Source organism: Pezoporus flaviventris, unplaced genomic scaffold, assembly GCF_033815535.1.
Source record: "Pezoporus flaviventris isolate CSIRO_AGI_PZ_B2104156 unplaced genomic scaffold, CSIRO_AGI_Pfla_v1 ptg000025l, whole genome shotgun sequence".
Lineage (NCBI taxonomy): Eukaryota > Metazoa > Chordata > Aves > Psittaciformes > Psittacidae > Pezoporus > Pezoporus flaviventris.
Window position 1 is genome coordinate 14843926 of NW_026892573.1, and position 21152 is coordinate 14865077.

At 49.9% G+C, this 21152-nt stretch overlaps 1 protein-coding gene across 2 annotated transcripts; it reads left to right on the forward strand.

The window, feature by feature from the left end:
- On the forward strand, window positions 1-3903 carry CDX2 (caudal type homeobox 2). 2 transcript variants are annotated; one of them, XM_061458183.1, is made up of 3 exons: window positions 4-842; window positions 3030-3175; window positions 3350-3659. In XM_061458183.1, the coding sequence occupies exons 1-3, from the start codon at window positions 344-346 to the stop codon at window positions 3515-3517; spliced, it is 813 nt and encodes a 270-aa protein (XP_061314167.1). In that variant the 5' UTR covers window positions 4-343; the 3' UTR covers window positions 3518-3659. The 2 variants fall into 2 exon arrangements, with proteins under 2 accessions (XP_061314166.1, XP_061314167.1); XM_061458182.1 differs by lacking the exon at window positions 3030-3175 and having other exon boundaries at window positions 1-842; window positions 3350-3903.
- Window positions 3904-21152: the final 17249 nt, after the last annotated feature.

Here is a 21152-nt window from a genome sequence, read left to right on the forward strand (position 1 = left end):
CAATAAAGGCTTGAATATTTAGCTGTGATCAGGTCGCTGCCCTCTCCTTATCTTTTTAAATGCAAATCGTCTTTTAGGGGCAGTAGCTATATACCCAGCGCCTCTCCACGTCACCTGCCTTTGGTGTGTCTGGGCCATTACTAATAGAGCCTTGTAAACAATCGTTAATCATGTAAGTGCTGCCGACCATTGGATTCGGACCGGGAGAGCGGAGCGCAGCGCGGGGCCGCGGCCCCTCCGCCTGCCCCCTCCCCGCCCCGGGCAGCCCGTCCCCAGGCAGCAGCCGCGCCGCTGCCAGAGCCCCGAGCAGCATGCGGAGAGCCGCCGCAGGGGCCCCGACAGCATGTACGTGAGCTACCTCCTGGAGAAGGACGGGCCCATGTACCCCGGCCCGGTGCGACACTCGGGGGGGCTCAACCTGGCGGCGCAGAACTTCGTGGGAGCCCCACAGTACGCGGACTACGGCGGCTACCATGTGAACCTCGACAGCGCTCAGTCCCCCGGGCCGGCCTGGCCTGCACCCTATGCCGCCCCTCTCCGCGACGACTGGGGCGCCTACGGCCAAGGGGCTCCTCCGGCCGCCGCCGCCGTCCATGGCCTCAACGGCGGCTCCCCCGCTGCCGCCATGGCCTACAACCCCGCCGACTACCACCACCACCACCCGCACGCCCACCACCACGCCGGCCCCGCGCCCCACTGCTCTGCCGGGGTCATGCAGCCCCTCAACGCCGCCAACAACGCTGCCGCTGCCGCCGTTCCCGAGCCTCTGTCACCCGGCGGGCAGCGGCGCGGCCTCTGCGAGTGGATGAGGAAGCCGGCGCAGCCCCCTCTCAGCAGCCAGGGTAAGCACGAGCCAGGGGGAGGCGGGCGGGTTGGGTGCAGCCCCGCCGACGGCTTTCGAGGGGCACCGACGGCTCCCCGGGTCACCGTGTGCAGGGCAAAGCGGCGGCGAGGGGGGAAGCCCCCCGAAACAAGCCCGCTAGAGGGCCGGTCCTGGGAAGAACAGGGTGGCCGGGCTCAGCCGGCAGCCTGTCCTAGATGCCGCGTACGGCCCCGCCGCGGATCCGGGCGGGCAGCGGCAGGAGCGGCTCTGCGCCAGGCAGCAGCGACTGCCGGCCTCGGAGCGCCGCTGCCCGGAGCTGCTCTTCTTCGGAGCAGAGCGGAATGGCTCGGGATCGCGGGGAAACACTCATTCTTCCTCCCCCTGCTCCGCTCGTCCGCTTATAGCCACTTAGAAGATTTTTATAACCAATTATAGTCATATAAATCATCGGCCGGTGTCGCTCCGCATTTGTTTCTGAGTCACTGGGCGCCTACTCTTCATTAAGGTCCCCGTGTGTCCCGGGCCTCCCGGGCGGCGGCTGCGCTGCCCCCGACCCTGCGGGCTGTGGCCGGTGGTCCCGGGAAGTGCGAGGGCGTGACAGCCCCCCCAGCCCTATTCCCCGGTGGCGGGAGGGTGTCCGTGGGCAGGACGCGGCAGGCTGTGACCGGCGCAGTGCTCCCTTGTGATGTTAATATCCTCGCAGACCCCAGCTTTTATTTCCCCCCTGCATCCGCCCGGAGACATGCGTGTCCCCCTGTTTTGATATACGGCCTCCACGACTGTTGTGTCTTTTTTCTTTCCTTTTACTTGGTCTTTTCTATATTTATATATAGTGGCCGAAAAAAAAGAGGGTGGCGACTTTCGCAGTAAATAACGAGTTCTGCCATTCCTCTCTCATCCCCTTCCTTGTGCTCCGGCAGCGGGGCTCCCCGGGCGCCGTGGGGTGCTGGTCCCGGGCACACCCGCCTGCCACGGGGAAGCCCCGGTGCCCCGGGGGCAGCCGCTAGCACCAGATACGCCCCGGGTGGCGATGGCGGCGGAGCTCTCCCAGGCCCGTCGCGCTTCCCACAGCAGCCCGTGGAGTTCCCACAGTTTGGGCTTGTGCAGTGGTGGCCGGTCCCTTGTCTCCATTCAAATTCTGCCTTTGGAGACAGTGTTTATGTTAATGTGCAGGGCTGGGGGGATGAAAGCGCTTGCCGCCATTTGTTCAGTAGTGGTAATTTAAACAGAATGTGGCTGTCATTAAGGCTTTGAGAAGGGTTTTTCTTTGATAAAATCTCCTTGTCCTGCATTGTTTGAGACTGTGTTCCCTATTCACTGGCTCTGGGGAGTTTTCTCTGATCAGGCTTGTATCTTTACAGGGTGCTTTTGTTGTGGTTTGCAGAGAGTTTACCTGAACAAAGTCAGCCTGCTAGCTATTAAGCACCTTGGGGGCAGAGACTCTCCGCCTTGGCTCCCTGGGGAACGGGAGGGCCGGGGACACAACCAGTCAGACAAGAAACCCACTGCAGAAGGGAGGTCACTGTTGCGGCTACGCGTATTCGTCGGCCCTCGCTGGCAATTGCCTTCTTTCGGATTTCGTTTGTTTTTTTTTCTAGTGGGATTTTTGAGCTCTAAAGTTGCACGTTTCAATTCGAGTCCCCGAGAAATCTCTTTATTCGCTTCCTGAAGGCCAGGGGTGAAACAGGGGGAGCAGGGCAGGGACCCCTGGGGACTCCCGAGGACCCCCGACGGCCTCTCCCTTTCCTCCTGCCTAGATCGGTGTTACTCGTTTAGAACAGAAGCCGCCGCACCCTGAACAGGGCTTTTATTTCTTTTCCTTTTTCCCTTCTCTTTGCAAAAAGTCGGTTCTCGTTAGGGAGGGCAAAACAAAAACGAAAGCCAGCAACAAGGACTCAACAAAGATGTCCCAAGCGCAACGCACGGGCTTGCGGCGGGACGCGGGCCGGCGGCAAGGCCGAGATCCGCGCCTGGCTTGCCCTTAACAGCCGGCACGCCGGGGATTTCTGTCCTGTGTCCCCAGGGAACTGTGGAACTGCTCTTGTCCCCCCTTGACTGCTGCGCTCACCAGAGCCCCTGAAAGGGAGAGGTGAGAAGGGAGCCAGAAGGCAGGGTCCTGCTAGCCCCGCAGCCGCAGAGGGGAGCACCGTGCTCCACACCGGCCCTTTAGTTTGGGCTTTCCCAACCCTGGCTTTGTCCTCCGCAGTTAAAACCAGGACGAAAGACAAGTACCGCGTCGTGTACACCGACCACCAGCGGCTGGAGCTGGAGAAAGAGTTTCACTACAGCCGCTACATCACCATCAGGAGGAAAGCAGAGCTGGCCTCCAACCTGGGGCTGTCCGAGAGGCAGGTCTGTCCCATAAGTGCCTTTCCCCACGCCGCCACGGGGCCAGGGATGCTCTGGGATCGGGATGTGTGGGGTCGGGATGCGCGAAACAGGCACGGGCTCTCGGTGCGGGCCCCCCTGGATGTGGGATGTCCCCCGGGAAACACCCCCCTCATTCTCCTGTTCTACCTCTGGCAGGTGAAAATCTGGTTCCAGAACAGGCGGGCGAAGGAGAGGAAGATCAACAAGAAGAAGCTGCAGCAGACGCAGCCCGGAGGAGCAGAGCCCCTCAGCCCCGGCGCCCCTCTGCAGGGTCCCTCAGCGGGAGCGGCCGCCGCCGGTCTGGGCCCCGCCGCCCCGCAGTGACAGCGGCCGGGGACAGCGGCACAGGGACTGCTGCTGGAGGGCACGGCAGCGCCGGGGCCGGGCCGGGCTGGGGGGCACGATGGGAGCCCCCTCCGCCCTCCCCATGCACTACAGCGCCCAGCGGGGCCGGCAGTGTGTACAGATGTACAGTGTATGTGTCTCGTCCTCCGGGGGAAGCGTGGCCATCTCTCTATTAATATTATTATTATTATGTTTGGGTGGGGTTTTTTACCCTGGAGTTTGTTAGATAAAAAGGGGGGGGCACTGCCTGACAGTCAACCCTCGGTGAATCTCAGGGATCGGTCCAAAAGACCTTAGAAATGTTGTTGGGCTAGCAATGAATTTTAACAGAAAACAAAATTAAAGCACATTTTTTTTTAATTTAATATTTTAATTTCTTCTTGCAACCAAGTGTCAGGAATGTACAAAATGTTCATCTTGCCCTAAGGCCAGAACAGACAAGATAAGGCACTGTTTAAACATTCAGAAGTGAATTGGTTAATGTTAGACACTTGTAAAAGAGCCCATAAATCTGGTGCTGATAGTCAGCCAGCCAGATTTATTAGTCCTAGTGCAGAGAAATCGGAGGAATGAAGCCTCTTCTGAAAAAGGTGTCCTGTCATGCTGCAGTGAGCAGCTTTGCTTGTGTGTGTGCCATGTCTGTCAGTTGAATTATGTGCTGTTCACCTCCTTACACTTTCCTGCTTGTTTGGAGTTTTTTTTTTCCAGTTAGTTTTCCAAAATCTCCTTGGTTTAGTCAGCTTTACGTAGGCCTCATAGCAGCCCCACCAGGAGCAGAGATCCTCAGGAAGAGCCATGTGCCGTACCACAACCCACCTTGCACAGGATGTGGCCTGTTTCCAAATGCTGGCTAGATGGTGGGGACCAGGATAGAGCTGACAAATGATTCACCTAGCAAGAGATGAAAAGCAGAAAAGTCCAGCTGATCTGGCCAAATCACCCTGGCTGTTTGCTGTGTGTAGTACTTAGGTCTGGGAGAAGCCCCACCAAGAAGTGAGGCCACACAGCCAGGCTGGGGTGGCTGCACTGCAGCTGGGGCTGGGAGTAGGACCAACTCATGTGGGCCTGGGTCCCAGCAGCAATGGGAGCACTGTCGAGCCCAAACACATCATGTAAGTTTCTGTCTTCCCCAGCATTTGGCCCAATATTGTTCTGTTTTTCCCATCAAATTTATTTAAGATATTCCATTTTACTTCTTTGGGACACTTTGTTTCCTTGATGACAATTTTCTCATCTTTTTGCTGAAAGCTATGGCCAAATGCCAGCAGGATCAACAGAATTAGATGGAGACAATTGGTTGCTAAGGCCTGGGCTGATGGTCAAGGTAGCTCTCTTCGCCTGGGAGAGTTTGGGGAAATGGTGAGCACCAGCCCCAAAGCCACCATGCTGTGTTTTGGCCACATGTAGCTCAGCATGGCATGCTGAGCTGAGGGCTGGCTGGTAGGCTTACCGCAGACGCATGGCCAGGCAAACCTGATCCAGGACTCCTATGCCTAGGCGAAGACCATGGTGGGAGGCAGAACCTTCATGCAGGCAACCTGCTTGCTTTTCTGCTTCATGCATAGTCTCTGAAAGAGATCTGGACCAGGGGACATGGGTGCAGCACCCAGGCAGTTATGCTCATTGATGTGGACTTGACACATGCCATGTCTTGATGGGTACAATGTCCATGGTTCACTCTGGACCAGAAGGAGGCAGTAGCCAGATACATCCCTCTTTACCTCTAAAGAGTCCTTGGATCTTTCTGAAGGAGCTGTTTTCCTGGGGACACTTAAAGTTCAGTAGCACCCAAACTGAGGACCCTGGCTTTGCAGCACCAACCTTAAACCAGAGGAGAGCCATTGCTTAACAGGGTTTTGCAGGCACCATGACCACTCCTCCCTTTGTGCTCTTCCCAGGAGGGCATGAGGGTTCTCGGGAGCAGTGACCATGCCAGCAGCCCCAGGTGGTGCTGTCCCTTCGAGGATGCCCTGCGGCACCCAGGTCCATCCCCGCTGCATTGATCCCCAGCCCGGCTGCTGCCAGAGCTGCTACCTGTTGCTGAGAAACGCCTGTCAATAAACCCTGTTTGGATTGTGGAGCAGAGCGCAAGGTTTGTTTGTTTAGTGGTTAGAGGTTCAAAAGTCGGCATTGTCCCACTGCAAGAGAGCACAAGTTTTTTCTCCCTAAGGAAAAGCTGGCTGCAGCAAGAGGGAGGGAGAGATATCAGTGGACCCTTTTATTTGCTTCCAGGAATAATTAATGGCAGCCCTTAAAAAGATGACCAAGGAGTTATGAAAGGCCATCAATAAGTAAATTAATCACAAAAGATCTGGGGGTTCAAGAGCTGGTGCTTTGGTGTGGTTTTGTTGGTATTTCTCCGTGTCCATGGGGCTGGGGTTGCACAGGACTGGTAGAGCCCACAACTCCTCACAGCAGTGGCGCACCCAGCCGCCCCTGGCACCAGCCTGGGCATGGCAACATTTGGGGTAGCTCCTATAACTCTTCAATAGTGTGCTCCTGGTTGGTTTTAATGCTGAAAGTATCAACATTTCTTTCTTGCCTGAAGGACTTTTGAGAAAGAGAGATGCTCCGGTTGTGGTGAAGTGCTTGATGTCAGTGAGAGTTTCCTGTCTCTAAAAAGTTCATTAGACACATATAAACAAGCCCAACAGGTTTTAAACATCCCCATTCCAGATCTTTTCCACTCTTTGCCAACAAATGTTCATTTTCTGATCTCTCCTCGAATTCTTGATGAAGGCAATGCAGAACTCAGATTTCTTAGTGAAAGGAGGAGCCAACCAAGTAAATTATATCCACACCCAATTTCAAACATTTCTCCCTCCCATCCCCAAACAAATAAACCACCAACCTTCCTGCTTCCTTTATATTCCCCATGCACCATAAAGGAGCATAAAAGGGCATAAACTGGTTACCTTGGGGTTTTGGGGAGGATATTTACAGGCATACAGATCAGTCCAGTGGCTGAACCATGACACTGAACCTCACCTCTCATCTGGGAGGGCTGAACTTGTTGTGGTGACCCCCTGCCCACCCTTCACAACTGTCCTGCAGCAGCCAAGCCAGACCAGTGGTGCATGATGGGTCAGAGCTACTGCACCATGCCTGCCTGGCAGGGGCTGGAGTGGGTGTTCATGGAGAGACTCTGACCAGGCTGTGTAAAGTTCAGGAAATCAAAAGGTTTGGCCCAAATATTGCAGGGGGGCCGGCCCCTTGCTCTCCCTCTTTTGACAGATTTTCCTGCTTCTATCACTGTACAATAACAAAGCACTTAGGATCTCTTCTCTTGGCTTAGCTTTTAGCCAAATATAAGAGTTTATCAAGAGAGCTTTCTGAGTTTTGGGCAAGAAATTACAATATCTCATAGCCTGCCATAGAGAGAGCAGGAAGGTCCTTAGATGGCAGACTTGGATGGCTTTCACTGATCTTGAGTATCTTCTAGGGATGTTATGTGTCCTCAGCCTGATAGCTGAACACTCTGGATGTGCAGTATGAAGACAGTAAGCTTTTTAAAATGTAAAGAAAAACCCAAAACTTGCATCACCAGTAATCAACAACTTCAGACATCAACACGAGTGGCTTCAGTGGAAACAGGCTTTTTCGTCAGTGGATGAAGCAGTGGCTGGAAGCATGCATCCCAGACATGTAACGGAGAGCAGAGCCCATCCTTCAGAAACCAAGGGCAGGAGTTGCTGTGCATGACTTTAATCCTGACTCCAGAGGGCTGTCCCAGGTTATTGGTTTCTCTTTGCCTCTCCATCAGCAGCTGGAGAGGAAGAGGAAATCATGGAGTCTACAATTCTGTTGACACAGCTCTGCTGGTTGCAATGCTTCATAGCCAAAATCCATGACTAAATACTTTCCCTGGGTCCCACCCAGGTAATGGAGCTACGTGCTGAAGTTTAAAGCAGTTACAAAAGTTGAATTGCCGTCAGAGAAGCAGCACTGGAGGTCTTCCAGGAGGAAACTCATAAATGGTAAGGAAAGTCAGCAGGACACAAGTCTGCCAAGGGCAAATCTAGCTGCACAGGTAGCTTGGCAAGAAAGCAAGGACACCTTGGCATGGGAGGTCATGGGACGGGTGGCCTGGTGCAGAAGAGGTCCCAGTGTGCTCACTACAAAAGCAGCTGTGGTTACTGGGGGAGAGCTATGGCAGAGAAGTGTCAGGAACCCCTGCAGACAGATGAGGAGAAACCCTCCTGGCAGCCTTAGCAGCCTTATGGGTTTTGCTCCAGCGAAGCTCCTCAGTGGAGCAAGACATTCCTTCTCTCCTCACTGATGAGGAGGGGCTCCTTCCTTCTCACCTGTGCTATGACTCAGGTGAACATAGGCAGTTTCTTCTAATCAATGCCTCAGCTTCTGCAATGCTTCCAGTTCCATTCTCAGGCTTTGGCACTGTTGGAAGTCAAACCTACCTTTCTTGAAAGAGAGGGACAGACACTTGGATAGGAAAAATTTGAGCTATTCACTGAAGCAAACAATTTGTTGCCAGGATACTGGAGTCAGAGACCCAGGAGTCCCTTTCTAGCTCTGTGTTTCTAAATTGAAGCATAATCTATTCTGGAAGATTTGCTCATCATAGTAAAAATTTTCTTCTGTCTATCTAGAGTAAGTCTACTCTCTTTTAATTTAAACTTCTATCTGCTCACTTCCAATCTGTGGATCCCTAGCACTTGAGCTGGACTGAAGACAACTAGAGAGATGCCAAATATAACATCTGGACTTATTATCTGCCTCCTGGCACTCTGGCACCCAGCTGTAACAGGCAGGGTTGAAAAGAAAGTATTTCTTATGGTGCTTTTCCAAAGGAAGAGAACAAGCCAAACAAAGCACATGGACCTTTCCCTCTCAGCATTCTTTTTCCCTTAGTCAGCTAGGTATTTTTTGGCAACTGTTGCAAGCTCATGTAGTTTTGCTTTTGAGTCAGATCCTGTTCCCTTGACATGCTTGGTGCCTTCCACAGCGTCATAGCCCATCCTTTAGATAACTTGCATAGACCAAAAGACCTTTGTGAGAGAAAAGCTGCCTTATCTTCAGCATTCTTTGGAAAGGGATGCTGCTAGCTGCAGAACGTCCCTTCCTCTGCAGGCAAACAAGACAAGCTTTCAGCCTTGGAAACCAAAATTGCCTGTGGTCTAGTTATTCCGTGCCATGGTTTGACCACACAAACAGAAACATTTCTCAGAGCTATGAGACTTGTTTGGTCCCTTGCCTCTCTGAGTGACAGGAAAAGGACAGTGAGGGCTTCCAGTAAGGGCTTGCTTGTAAGTAAGGCCTTGGAAAATGTCCTGCGGCAAAACTCAAACATTAGAAACTAAGGGCATGATTCAGGGGCCTTCATGATCATGTGGCTCTCAGAGTTAAGATTACAATTCTGCATTTTAACATCTCAAGTGGAAGATGGACAAGTGGAAGATGTGCACAACAGAGGCCTTCTGAGCTTTCAAAGGCATTAAAGTTCCTAAATCAAGCAGGATCCAAGAGGTATCCAACATTTTTCTTCCCTTTCCCACAATATGAAAATGAGCCAATCTTTTTCACAGAGATTGTCAGAAGTGATATAAAGAGCTGAGTAACACTTAACTGCTGAGGTCTTTTTAAAGATAACTCAAGCTTTCAACTACATTTTGGGGAAATTCCAGTCCTTACCTAACCTAGGGATTATTTCTTTTTCGCTTGTAAGATTTAAGAATATAAGAGGGAGCTTACATCAACTCTCAGTAACAATCACTGAGAATCACCTCCAGTCAGCAATACCAAACAATTTTTATTCTAGTTTAAAATAAAAATATTTTGCTTTAGGAACCATAAATTGCAATAAAAGAAATAATAAAACCACTAATTTTTCATAAATAATAAGTGCAGTATATGTTTTATCTACCTCTCAATAATGTTCATTTTTTAGATGTTTGATCCCCATCAAGATGCTTATATGCATCTATAGATGTAAAGGTAAACCTGGTGAGCTGAAAAGGGGGTCTCTAAAAGCATCTTGTGCAACTACTCCCAGGAATGCAGTGACTCAGAAGAAAAAGCGACTTTCTCTTATCAGGAGCGTATTTCTTCCTCCAGGACTTCAATCCAGAAACATGATCCTTTTTCTGTTCCCAGTAACAACACCCTGCTCTTCCAAAGCTAGAGCAATGCTTTGGACCTCCCTTTCATTCTCAGTCACTCCCTTGCCAAACTCTCCTTGCGGCTCCAAAGGTGTTTTCCATTCTCAGAGGCTTGGCCTTTGCCACCAGCTCCTGCTTGTAAAACATGTCCTGCATTATCTCTTTGCCTGTGGGCACATGTTCCTGAACTGGGGCAGGAAAGCTAAGCCTAGGCACTGGTGCAGTGAAAGCAGCTGCCCAAGCAGGAGTAGCCAGGGCTGTCACAGCAAGGGCTCACCAGCCACAGCAAAGTCCATGTTGGTCCAGGGGCTGTCAGGGGTAGTCAGCCAACTCCCATGTACATCCTTCCCCAGGCATCCTACTGTGGGCACCTGAAATCTCACCTCCTTCTCCTTTTGGCCTTAGGAAAGTGATCCTGCATCACCCATGGGCTGGGAGTTGCCATCATGGAGGTATCCTGGTACTGGTCCCTTATGCAAAATTCAAGTGTAGAATGAGAAAGAAAAGGCAAGAAAGAATTTTCCTGTGTCAGAGACAAGGAGCAAGGCCACTTCCACTACAGGAAGAGAAAGAGCTGAGGCTGCAGTGTCAGGTGTCCCTGGGGGCAAGAGGATGCCTCCTCCTTTTTCTCAAGTACTATCTGCTTCCTCCCTGCCAAGATGGAGCCCAGGCAGCAGTGCCACTTACACTGATCTGGCAGCTACCTGTGCTCCATGAGGTTCCTGTGGTTGGTGGGAAGTCCAGACCAGTGTGTGATCTGCTGCAAGGTCCAGAGCAAAGGGAGACCCTTCTGAGTGGGATAAAAGTAAGTGCACCCCGGTCTGTTACAAAGCCCACAAAAATAAAGACAGGAGGGAGTGAGAGCTAGGCATCAATCCTTTCCAGCCACTGTGCGCCACCATGCCACTCCTTTCCCTGGCCATTCAGCCCACAGGTCCCTTCCTGATAGCCCAGGGAAAAGCAAGAGCTGCCATGAACTGTTAGGAGCACGTCAGCACAAGCCAATGATTCATGCTGGAGGAATCAGCAATGTGGTTTTATCTGACTTTGAATGTTTCAAGAAACAGTTCTGACGTTTAATCTCACCCAGTACTTTTCCTTTGCAAACATCATGCTCTATGTTCGTTGTTATACGAAAGACATGAGACTCTGCTTCTCCCAAATCAGCACATGTGCACACTTCTACAGCAGTGCTCTTCAAATTCAAGTCCATCCTGGTTTATGGGCACTCAGACTGCCTCCCAGGTGCTTACTGCTCTGGCACTGCAGCATCAAAACCCAAGAGCACAGTGTCTTACAAAGTCAAGCTCGATGTAGTGGCATCTTTTCATTTACAGAAATTTTCTAGGGTCATCCAGAACTTGCTTAGATGACAGAAATCTTCGTTGCTCCTGTCAAGATGGCCAAGAAACCAGCTTTATTTCATCTGTCCTATAAATTCAAATGTGCCCGGGAAGGGAAGGGAAGGGAAGGGAAGGGAAGGGAAGGGAAGGGAAGGGAAGGGAAGGGAAGGGAAGGGAAGGGAAGGGAAGGGAAGGGAAGGGAAGGGAAGGGAAGGGAAGGGAAGGGAAGGGAAGGGAAGGGAAGGGAAGGGAAGGGAAGGGAAGGGAAGGGAAGAGAAGGGAAGGGAAGGAAAAGAAGGGGAGTAGAGGGGATGGAAGGGGAGAAGGGAGGAGAGGAGAGGAAAGGAGAGGAGAGAAATAGAAAAAAAGTAAAAGGAAAAGAAAAAGAATAAAAAGAAAAAAGAATACAGAAGAGGCCGCCCGGGCCCGCTCGGTACCAGCGGGCGGTGTTGTGTCTGCCCAGCCTCCCCCCTCGCGGTCCCGCAGTGCCTCGGCGCGGCCGGCAGGTGGCAGTGTCGCCGCGGAGGAGCCGCGCGGAGGCGCGGGCAGCCTGACGCACTGCCCTGCGGAGCCGGCAGCTCCCGCCCGCTGCGCGGCTCCCGTCGCCCAACATGTTCCAATGAGTTACTGCCACCGACGTCCTCCTGCCGAGGTCACTAGAAGGAGTTAGAGCCGGCGGTAAGAAACGTGTCCTCAGCACTGCCTTATTGCCTTGGCGTGACCTCCCGGGCGGCGTTGCCTCGGCGGGCACATCGTCCTCCCTCCCCTGAACTTGTGCTACCAGGGATCAACACGAGGAGTCCTGACACCGCCCCGAGTACAATTCCTTCTCCCTCTGCAGCGTTTTGGCTTTTTTCCTTTCTTCACATACTTGTTGCTGCTGCAATACAAGACAGCAGCCACTACCGTCATGTAAAACACAGCCCTACTGAGCAGAACCTGCAAAAGTCTATGGCACCATCTGGAGAGCCCTGGTGGCACTAAAGAAAGCCATTATATGTCCTACATAAACATGCTTGAATGGCTGAACAAATCCTTCCTCCTCCTCCTCATTTTTCTGTCCTCAGATCTACACATATGTTACACCCCTGGTATCCTCCTTCACAGCTGCTTGCCAAGAGTCTGGTCCAAAGCCCCTTCAAATCGATCTCATTGGCTGCAGTCAGCTTTGGACTTTGGCCTAAATCTCCTTTTCTGGCTCTTGGCTTTACAACTCTTTCATGCCTTCACTTGGAACAGTCTCTGTCTGCTTGAAGGCTCTCTTTCATCAAATTCTGTTGTTCAGGACACCTCTCTACAGGGGATAAACGATGCCTTCAGAGAGTGTATTGGAATGCAGCAAGGACAGTCTAAGAGATGCCAGGAGATTACTAGCAAAGGGGGGTGTGGTGTGTGTGTGTATGTGTGTGTGTGTGTCTCCTGGAGTGTCAGCAAGGAAATAAAGGTGACCAACAGCCAAGACATGTTGGGCCTCAAAGGGAAATTTCAGCAAGGCAAGGAAGTTGCCCAGAGGAGCTGAGGATGCTCCAGCCCTGGACAGGACTTGAAGCAAACTGGTCTAGTGGAAGGTGTCCTTGCCCATGGCAGGGGGTTGGAATCGAATGAGCTTTAAGGTCCTTCCAACACAAACCAGCCTATGATTCTACAAAGTTCTTTGGCAGGACAAGGCAGGACACAGACAGTGGGGAGAACATTGAACTGGTACATGCCCTAAGTAAATGAATGTATTACCCCAGTTTCAGACAGGACAGTACTCTGTTGTGGTGTCTTTTTTCACAGCAGTCTGCAATACATGGTAAGCCCTATGGTTCTTTTTAAAGCTGAGTATAAAAAGCAATGTCAGAAGTGCAGCATCATGGTTATATACAAAAATGTTTGGAAAATAGGACTTGCAAAGGATTGGGCTTGTCTGAGCAGCCTTCAGGTTCTTCTCATACATATGGGATTGAGACCCACCACTGAGTGCTGTGGTTCCAGGCTTTCCCTCCCTGAGGATGCCCAAGCAGATACCCCACCAGTGGAGGAAATTCAAGGCTGCACAGTGAACACTTCCCTTTCCCACTCTCACTTTCCACAAGGAGCTATAAAGGTACCTGAGGTTTCCACCCACCTCTTACTCCCTCTCATGGGTTTTATTCCTAAGCAGAAGTCTGGGCTAGAAGCATAGTCCCACAGATGTGGTGTTAGAGGACGAGAAGTGCTCTCTAAGCACTACACAGGCTGTTGGGTAAAATCACCTCCCACAGGTTTTACTCCCTCTCTTCTCTCTTGGTTCCACCAGTCACTCTCCTCTGGCTCGCTTTCTGCATCTTCCTGGCCCCCAGACCCTGCAGGAGCACCCAGTTCCTGCTTTGAGTCAAAGCTACTGTAGATACAAGTGCGGGATGAGCTGTTTCTGAACACGAAAGAGATGGCACTTTCTGCAGGATGCTGTTTTATTGGATTGGTGAGCTGAGCTGTCTCATCCAGCTGTTTCTGTTTGCTACAGAAACAGCAGGCAGAGTGGGAGCATTAGCACTTCCGATAAGCGTGACATGCCACAGCACCTTCAGACTGGGATGTGACAACTTTCTGGCTCCTTCCCATCCATTGGTTCTCCCCAGCTCTACCCTTCTCTGTCTGCATCATCATTTTCTGCCCCTTGCTTCATTCCGTGTAGCCCTGAAGGAGAGAGGGGACTTGAAAACACATTGCGTCTCTTCTTCTTTGCCACTTTCCTGGCTCCAGCCCCAGTTCCTTCCCTGTGCCATGGAAGAAAGTGTTGTCCCTCCATTTGCTCTCTCCCTGGCTGTTTTTTTTTTGCTATTGTTGTATCATCCTCTATCTCCCATAACTAGGCGCAGAGCCAGGTGTGCAAGCATGCTTCACACAAACTTGCAGAAAAAACACCACATCTCCCTTGGACTGACTTCACCAAATTGATGCTGGCATGGCCTTCAGGTCTTTATCTTTTCCTTGGTCCTGGCCTTAGCCCGTAAAAGCTCTCCCTGTCCTGAGCCTCCTGTTCCCCCTTCTCCCCAGTGTTTGTAGTTTTCCCACCAGTGAAGAATGAAGCCCTGACCACATCTACAGAAGCACGGACACTAAGATTTTCCAACAGGCTATCCCTGCTCCCAGTCCTCTGTCATCTGCTTGCCAAGACTCCACTGGAAGGGCAGGATTTTTCACATCTTCCATGAGCAGCACTGGTGTGTGGCTTACCTCACTCCTCAGGGTCACATTGAGAGGTTGGGATAAAAGCAGGCATAGGAGCAAATGGGACTTTGCTGGAGTGGGACATAAATCTACCAGCCCAAATGGATTTTTATCTCCCACATCTTTGCAGTTTTCCCGACAATTTCCAGTGCCTGTATCTAAATCAATTGGGATGATTTTCCCCGGGAACTGTGAGGTAGCTCTATGGGATGTTTTTATAAAGATAGTTTTATTTAGAGCCCTGGGCAAGCTGGACTGTGTATACCTGATATGAAATGACCAGGGATAGCTGGAACAACCCCCACATCTAACAGTGAATAAACACCAGTGTAGAGGAACTGCAAGAAACTGAAAAACTCTGCTGGATTCCTAACACTTTCCCTTAGTGTATGAACCAGGAGGAATGTGGAGACAGGTGAGCAAACCCCACCATATCACACACATCACAAGGGGGAATTAAGCTTCCACAGGAAAGGTGCAAGCTGTAATTAACAGCTAAATAAAACACACGAAACACCTGGTTTCCGTATCATAGCTTGTTCCCTAGAAGCAGAATGGCATCCCAGCTAATGAGCTCATTGGCATCATAATCCTGTAGCTGTTGAGGTCTTGGCACTACATCAGTTCCTTTTTCTTCTCCTCTCTCCATTACCACCTCTCTCAGTCTTCCCCCCATAATCAAACTTCTTCAGCCTCCACTTGCCTTCCTTCTGACTTTTCCTTCTGCTTTCAGCTCCTGCTTGTCCTTCTGTCTGCCCACTCACTGATGGTGTTGCCTTCCATCACTGCTTGGAGTACCACTCCTCTACTTGCCTTCTAGACCCACGCTCTCCAGCTTCTTCTTTCTGAGCTCTGAGGAAACTGCTCTTGCAGTTGTCTCTAGTAAGCCAGAAGTTGCTTTAAAAGATAATTTTCTTCTCAAAATCTTGTCCTTTTGGCTTTGAGGAAGCTGTTATAAATAGAAGGGAAATACAGTGTCTCCTTGCTCACAGGATAAGAAACCATACTGCAACAGATAAGACTGGCTGGATGTTAGGAAAAATGCACTCATGGAAGGAATAATGATGCACTGGAACAGAAGGTCTGCAGCTTTGTAGGCCTTAGTGAAGAGGAGAAAGCAATATATCTGGAGTGATCCTGCTTGGGGCAGAAGAACAGAGCAGAAACCTCAGTGGTTACAGTTTTAGTTCTCTTTTTGCCCTTTCAGGGATGCTAATAAGGAATTTCCTTCATTCTCCGTTCTTCCATTCATTTCCGTACATTCCTTCATATACTGGTCATGTGGCTCTACACTTCATGGTCCTTTTCTCTGCCTTTACCTCCACCTAATCTCATGCACATCTCAAAATGCTGTCCTGCGCACCACCTGCCATCAGATGTACCTCTTTCTGTCTGAACTGAAACTGCCTCACTGAGGTCTGTGGGATGAATATAACGAAACCATTAATGGTGTGGCATCATAGGGTGAAGGGTGAAGCTGCGAGAAGGTTTCCAATCACAACTCCAGGAACCAGCTATGACTTTAACAAGTAGTTTTGCCACATTCAGTCCAGGGTAAAGGATTTGATTCCTCCAACGTATAGGGAATTTCCCCTTGTCTCTCCTTTTTGGCAATTTTCATTCCTTGGATAAAAATTCAGCTTACAGAGTGGACTGAAAAAAACAGGAATCGCTATTCTGCTAGCTTATCTTGAACAATGTCACCTCACGCAGTCTCACCCTTAGCCAAATACTGACTCACCAACAAGGGGTTAGCAACGGAAAAGGAGGGCATAGCAGATGACATATCACCTCTCACTGCTGGGGGCTTGGCAGGGAGTGAGAGACACCTGTTTTGAACCAGAGGGACCTGAACAGTTGTGCTGAAGGGGAGGTAAAAGCCAAGATGCAAGGGGGCTGCCTTGCTACTGCCTGCTGTAGAGAGGTACAGATTCCTCTTCAGGAGGGGTTGCACTCAAAACGTGACTCTGGAGCCCTTCGATGCCGCACCCAGCTGAGGCTCCCAGCAAGTAACTGTTTGCTTTTCTCTGGAGAAGGGTTTGGGCCCAGGGAAGTGTGTTCAAACAGAGGTCTCTGCACAGTCCAGGAGCTGATATCCCTCCCCTAGCTCCACCTTGGTCCTGAGACACCTTGGTCTCTCAGCATGAGCAGTGGGTGCCCTTCATTCTCTCACACCTCCCTTTCCTGGTTCTACCTTCTTACAGCAGCGAAGTCACTAATCCCTGTCTACCTCTGCTCAGTGCTTTGATGTCTGCAAGGAATGTCCAGAGAAGGTGTAGCTAAATATGTAATAGCACATACTTCTTCTGCTCAAACAGAATACCAGCATGCTACCAATTACCCATGGAGACAGCTCTCTTCCACTATCCACTATCAAGACTAGCCCTGCAAGTGGAGGCACAAGCCATCATCTGCTTTCTATGTCTTCTAAATGTGTTTTACTCTTGAATCTTAAGCACGCTGTGCTAAGGCTTCTTTGAGCAGATGGTTTTCTCCCCCCTGAGTCAGGGTCAAGGGACATAGAATCATAGAATAGTTAGGGTTGGAAAGGACCTTAAGATCATCCAGTTCCAAATCCCCTGCCATGGGCAGGGACACCTCACACTAAACCATGCTACCCAAGGCTCTTTCCAACCTGGCCTTGAACACCACCAGGGCTGGAGCATTCACAACCTCCCTGGGCAGCCCATTCCAGTGCCTCACCACCCTTACAGTAAAGAACTTCCTTCTTATAGCAAATCTAAACTTCCCCTGTTTAAGTTTGAAGCTGTTATCCCTTGTCCTGTCAGTACAGTCCCTAATGAAGAGTCCCTCCCCAGCATCCCTATAGGCCCCCTTCAGGTACTGGAAGGCTGCTATGAGGTCTCCACGCAGCCTTCTCTTCCCCAGGCTGAACAGCCCCAACTTCCTCAGCCTGTTTTCATATGGGAGGTGCTCCAGTCCCCTGATCATCCCCGTGGCCCTCCTCTGGACTTGTTCCAACAGTTCCATGTCCTTTTGATGTTGAGGACACCAGAACTGCACACAATACTCCAGGTGAGGTCTCACACGAGCAGAGTAGAGGGGCAGGATCACCTCCTTTGACCTGCTGGTCACACTCCTTTTGATGCAGCCCAGGATACAGTTGGCTTTCTGGGCTGCGAGTGCACACTGAAGCTGGCTCATGTTCATTTTCTCATCAACCAACACCCCCAAGTCCTTCTCCGCAGGGCTGCTCTGAATCTCTTCTCTGCCCAACCTGTAGCTGTGCCTGGGATTGCTGCGACCCAGGTGTAGGACCTTGCACTTGGCACGGTTAAACTTCATAAGGTTGGCATCAGCCCACCTCACAAGCGTGTTCAGGTCCCTCTGGATGGCATGTCCTCATGGAGGACACAAAGCTGCCACTGGCACCAACTCATTGTACCCAGACAAGCTCTGTCATGAAACAAAGCCCAGTAACCCTCCCTCTGCCAATGCTTTCAAAGTGGGATGCTCCACACCTGCTTGAGATGCTTCTGTTCATGCCCTCACCCTCATCTCTCAGGTTTCTTCCCGCCCAATGTATTTTTGGGTTGTTGATGAAGAATAGTCCTGAGGACTGTTTGCCAAGTCATCTCCCTCTTGTGCCCAGTGGATCCTGGTGGATGGAGGATCAGTGCTCCTAAGAACATGGGGTCCCTCTTAAAGGCGCATCAGTCCGAGGCAGCCCAGCTGTGACATTTCCTCATTTCAGTGGCACTGCAGCTGGAAGCAAATGGTTCCTGGAAGAAACCCTGATAAGAGGCAGCAAGTGCTTGAGGCCTACTAGCAGAGGAGTCACATGTTTGAATTTCCTACTCCATGAACAAAGCTGGCCAGGACTGACTCCTACAGGGGACCCACAATAAATCCGGAGACAGAATTTTTACAAGGGCATGTAGCGATGGGACAAGGGGGAATGGCTTTAAACTGAAAGAGGGGAGATTTAGATTAGACATTAGGAAGAAATTCTTTACTGTGAGGGTGGTGAGGCACTGAAATGGGTTGCTCAAGGAAGCTGTGAATGCTCAATCCCTGGCAGTGCTCAAGGCCAGGATGGATGGAGTCTTGGGTGATGTGGTCTAGTGTGAGGTGTGTCTGCCCATGGCAGGGGGGTTGGAACTTGATGACTTTAAGGTCCTTTCCAATCCTATTTTATGTGTCTATGATTTTATTTATCCCTGCATATGTTGCAATCCCAGAAGATGTGGGGAACAGAAGTGCAGCATAAGATGACAGCAAGTGATGGAAGGAGAAGAGATGAAGAAAGGCAGAGACTAGGAGAAGCCATGCATCCATGCACGCCCTCTTTTGCTTCACCATTCCTTGTGATCGCAGCTAAAAAGTGCTGTAGAAGCGCACAAGTGCTGGCAGTGTGCACAGAAAGATATTGTGAAGGGTGGTGGAATCCAGTGGGACACCAGCAAGGAGGATAAATGATAAATGAAAGTAACTAGTGAATGAGTAAAAGCAGATAATATTCACTACCAACATGGGCACTGCAGGGTTTCCGCATTTCACTGTCTTCCCTAGATGATAAACCAGACACATTCCTGATTGCTATAAAAATATCCTTGAAGATCTGGACATTCTTATCCCCATCTGGGGTGGAAGGAACATGGAGGAGCTGCCTTTCTGAGTCACAGTTTATTGGAAGCCATGTGTGCATGTGTGTGTGTATGGGTTGCATACATTTATGTGAAGAATAACCCCATAAGCCATCAGGAATGAAGGGAGCCCAAAGACATTTCTTTCTACTTCCAAAGTAAGCCTTGAAACACAACACTTAACTCCCTGACAGCTCTGCCTGGTGTGGAACCCAGATTGTGGGGTGCATTGCCCAGCCTGACAGACCGTGCTTTGGTGGTCGTCGCAGGGCTGGCATCCCAACCCTCGTTGCACTTCAAAGCACTGAAGCCTTCCTGAGCAATGTTTCTTCTCAGCCTGCAACATCTCCCCTCAGCTGTGGTCATGGCAGCAGCAGCAACCGCAGTGTGGGAGGTAACAGGCTTTCAGAATTGATTTATGGACATAATTATTCATACACGGAGGGATTTTCAGGCAAACATATGGGTTTGTAATGGAGGACTTTTCACATGGCCATCACTGCAGGGTTTTGGGACATGGTCCTGCATGTGGAAGGTAAAGCAGGGGTTAGCACAGGGCGTGCATGAGCTCCTGTTTCCCTTTCCCAACCTCAGCCCAAGCACGGTGGTAGCATGACACCAACAGAGGCTGCTGGACGCAACTTCTCAGTCAGCAGCAAACTGACAACCATTTTGTGGCAGGATCTGGCCTGTGTGTGACAGCAGCCCCCAGCTCCTGGCCAGAGTTTGCCTAACTGTGTGTTGTTCACATTAGATGCTCAGCCCTGCTTGGAGAAAGAAGAGGGCATTAAATACTCCCTGCCTTGTGGTCCTTCGTGTCATAATAGACAATATCCTGGTAGCACAGAAGCAGAGATGGAAAACTTTCACTTCAGTACTGGGGGGTGTATCTGAGCAAAGCAGAAGTAAAGGCGCTGCCTGTGCAAAGCTGCATCAAGACCCTCATTGTCTTAACCGGGAGCCATAGGTAGAACTGATGTCTCCATAGTTCTTGGTGTTGCAGATGCCAATACCAGGTGCACCTGGGGAGGGAAAAATAGCCCTGCATCTTGCTCAGTTTTTCTTTAATATAACCAACACTGAATACATGTGATTTTTGGATACATACCTTTCCCACAAATGCCTAAAGTACTTGAGTATTGCCCAAGAAGGAAATAAAAAGACATCTCACCCTGTTCATCTCATTCTTAATTTTTAAAGTCAGAATTTTTAGAATGTCTTGTGGAAACGCTGTCTTAGGGTTAAAGGTGATTAAATATAAGTGAAAAACTATTTAATAATACTAATTATGAACTATTTCATGAGGAGTGGTGACTCCTAGGAAAAATGGATATGTCTGCACAACTGGCTTTGGTGAGATGACATGGCACAAGAATTCTAGCAGCCTTATTACTTTCCATATCAGCCTTGCCTTTTCCCAGCATGGTGCAGGGCTAATGGCTCTGTCAGGTGAAGGTTACCCTGAACCTTTGTCTCTACAAGGTCCTAGAGCTGTCTTGATTCAGTTAATGCTACTGTTTCTATTGATGCAGTTGGAAAAAGAATTAGTATTATATTTAGATATATAAAGTGCTAAACCCATAAATTATATCAGTTATTTGAAGAAAAATACTTTATTCATTAAAACTAAACAACGCAGGTCTGATTCTGCTTCCACTCATAAAAACACTTCGGCACCATGGTCAAACAATTCCTCCAAACTCTGCAACTTCTCCATTTTTACAGCAGTGCATGGAGAAAATGGAAATGGAATGTGTTATACTAGAGAAATTACAAGTAAAATTACAGGCACAGAGCGTGCTGCTTACACAGGCCAATAAGCTGTGCGAATCTAGGCATATCTAGTTTTATAGTGACTCTCAAATAGCGATTTCACTGCCAGACATTGTAAAAAGTATATGGAAATTGTTCCACTGTGCGTTACCAGTGACAAGTTGATGCTAATAAACAGTGATGAGAAATTCTGAGGTTTTAAAAGAGCTTTATAATCCCGAGAAGTTTGAGAAAAGTTATTTTAATTAATGCGGTGCTTTGCTTCTTAAGCAGAACAGCTTTATTTGAATTTTGCTCATATAATCATTAGTGAAACTCTCCCTCATTGACTGTGTTTTGATGAATAAGGATATACCGGCTCGAAAGATAAATTTCTCAGGCAACTTGCAGTAAAAATGACCAGAAACGCCTCCGTTTGCACACACATCTTAATGCCCCCAAAGGAAAGAAAATCAATAGATGAATTACACTTTCAGCTCAAGTCTCCACCTTATTGTTAAAAGTCTCACATAAGAAGGAAAAAACCTCAAAGAGCAACGGCAAGCTACTTCCTCACCCCCTCGCTTTCAGCTGGGGGACT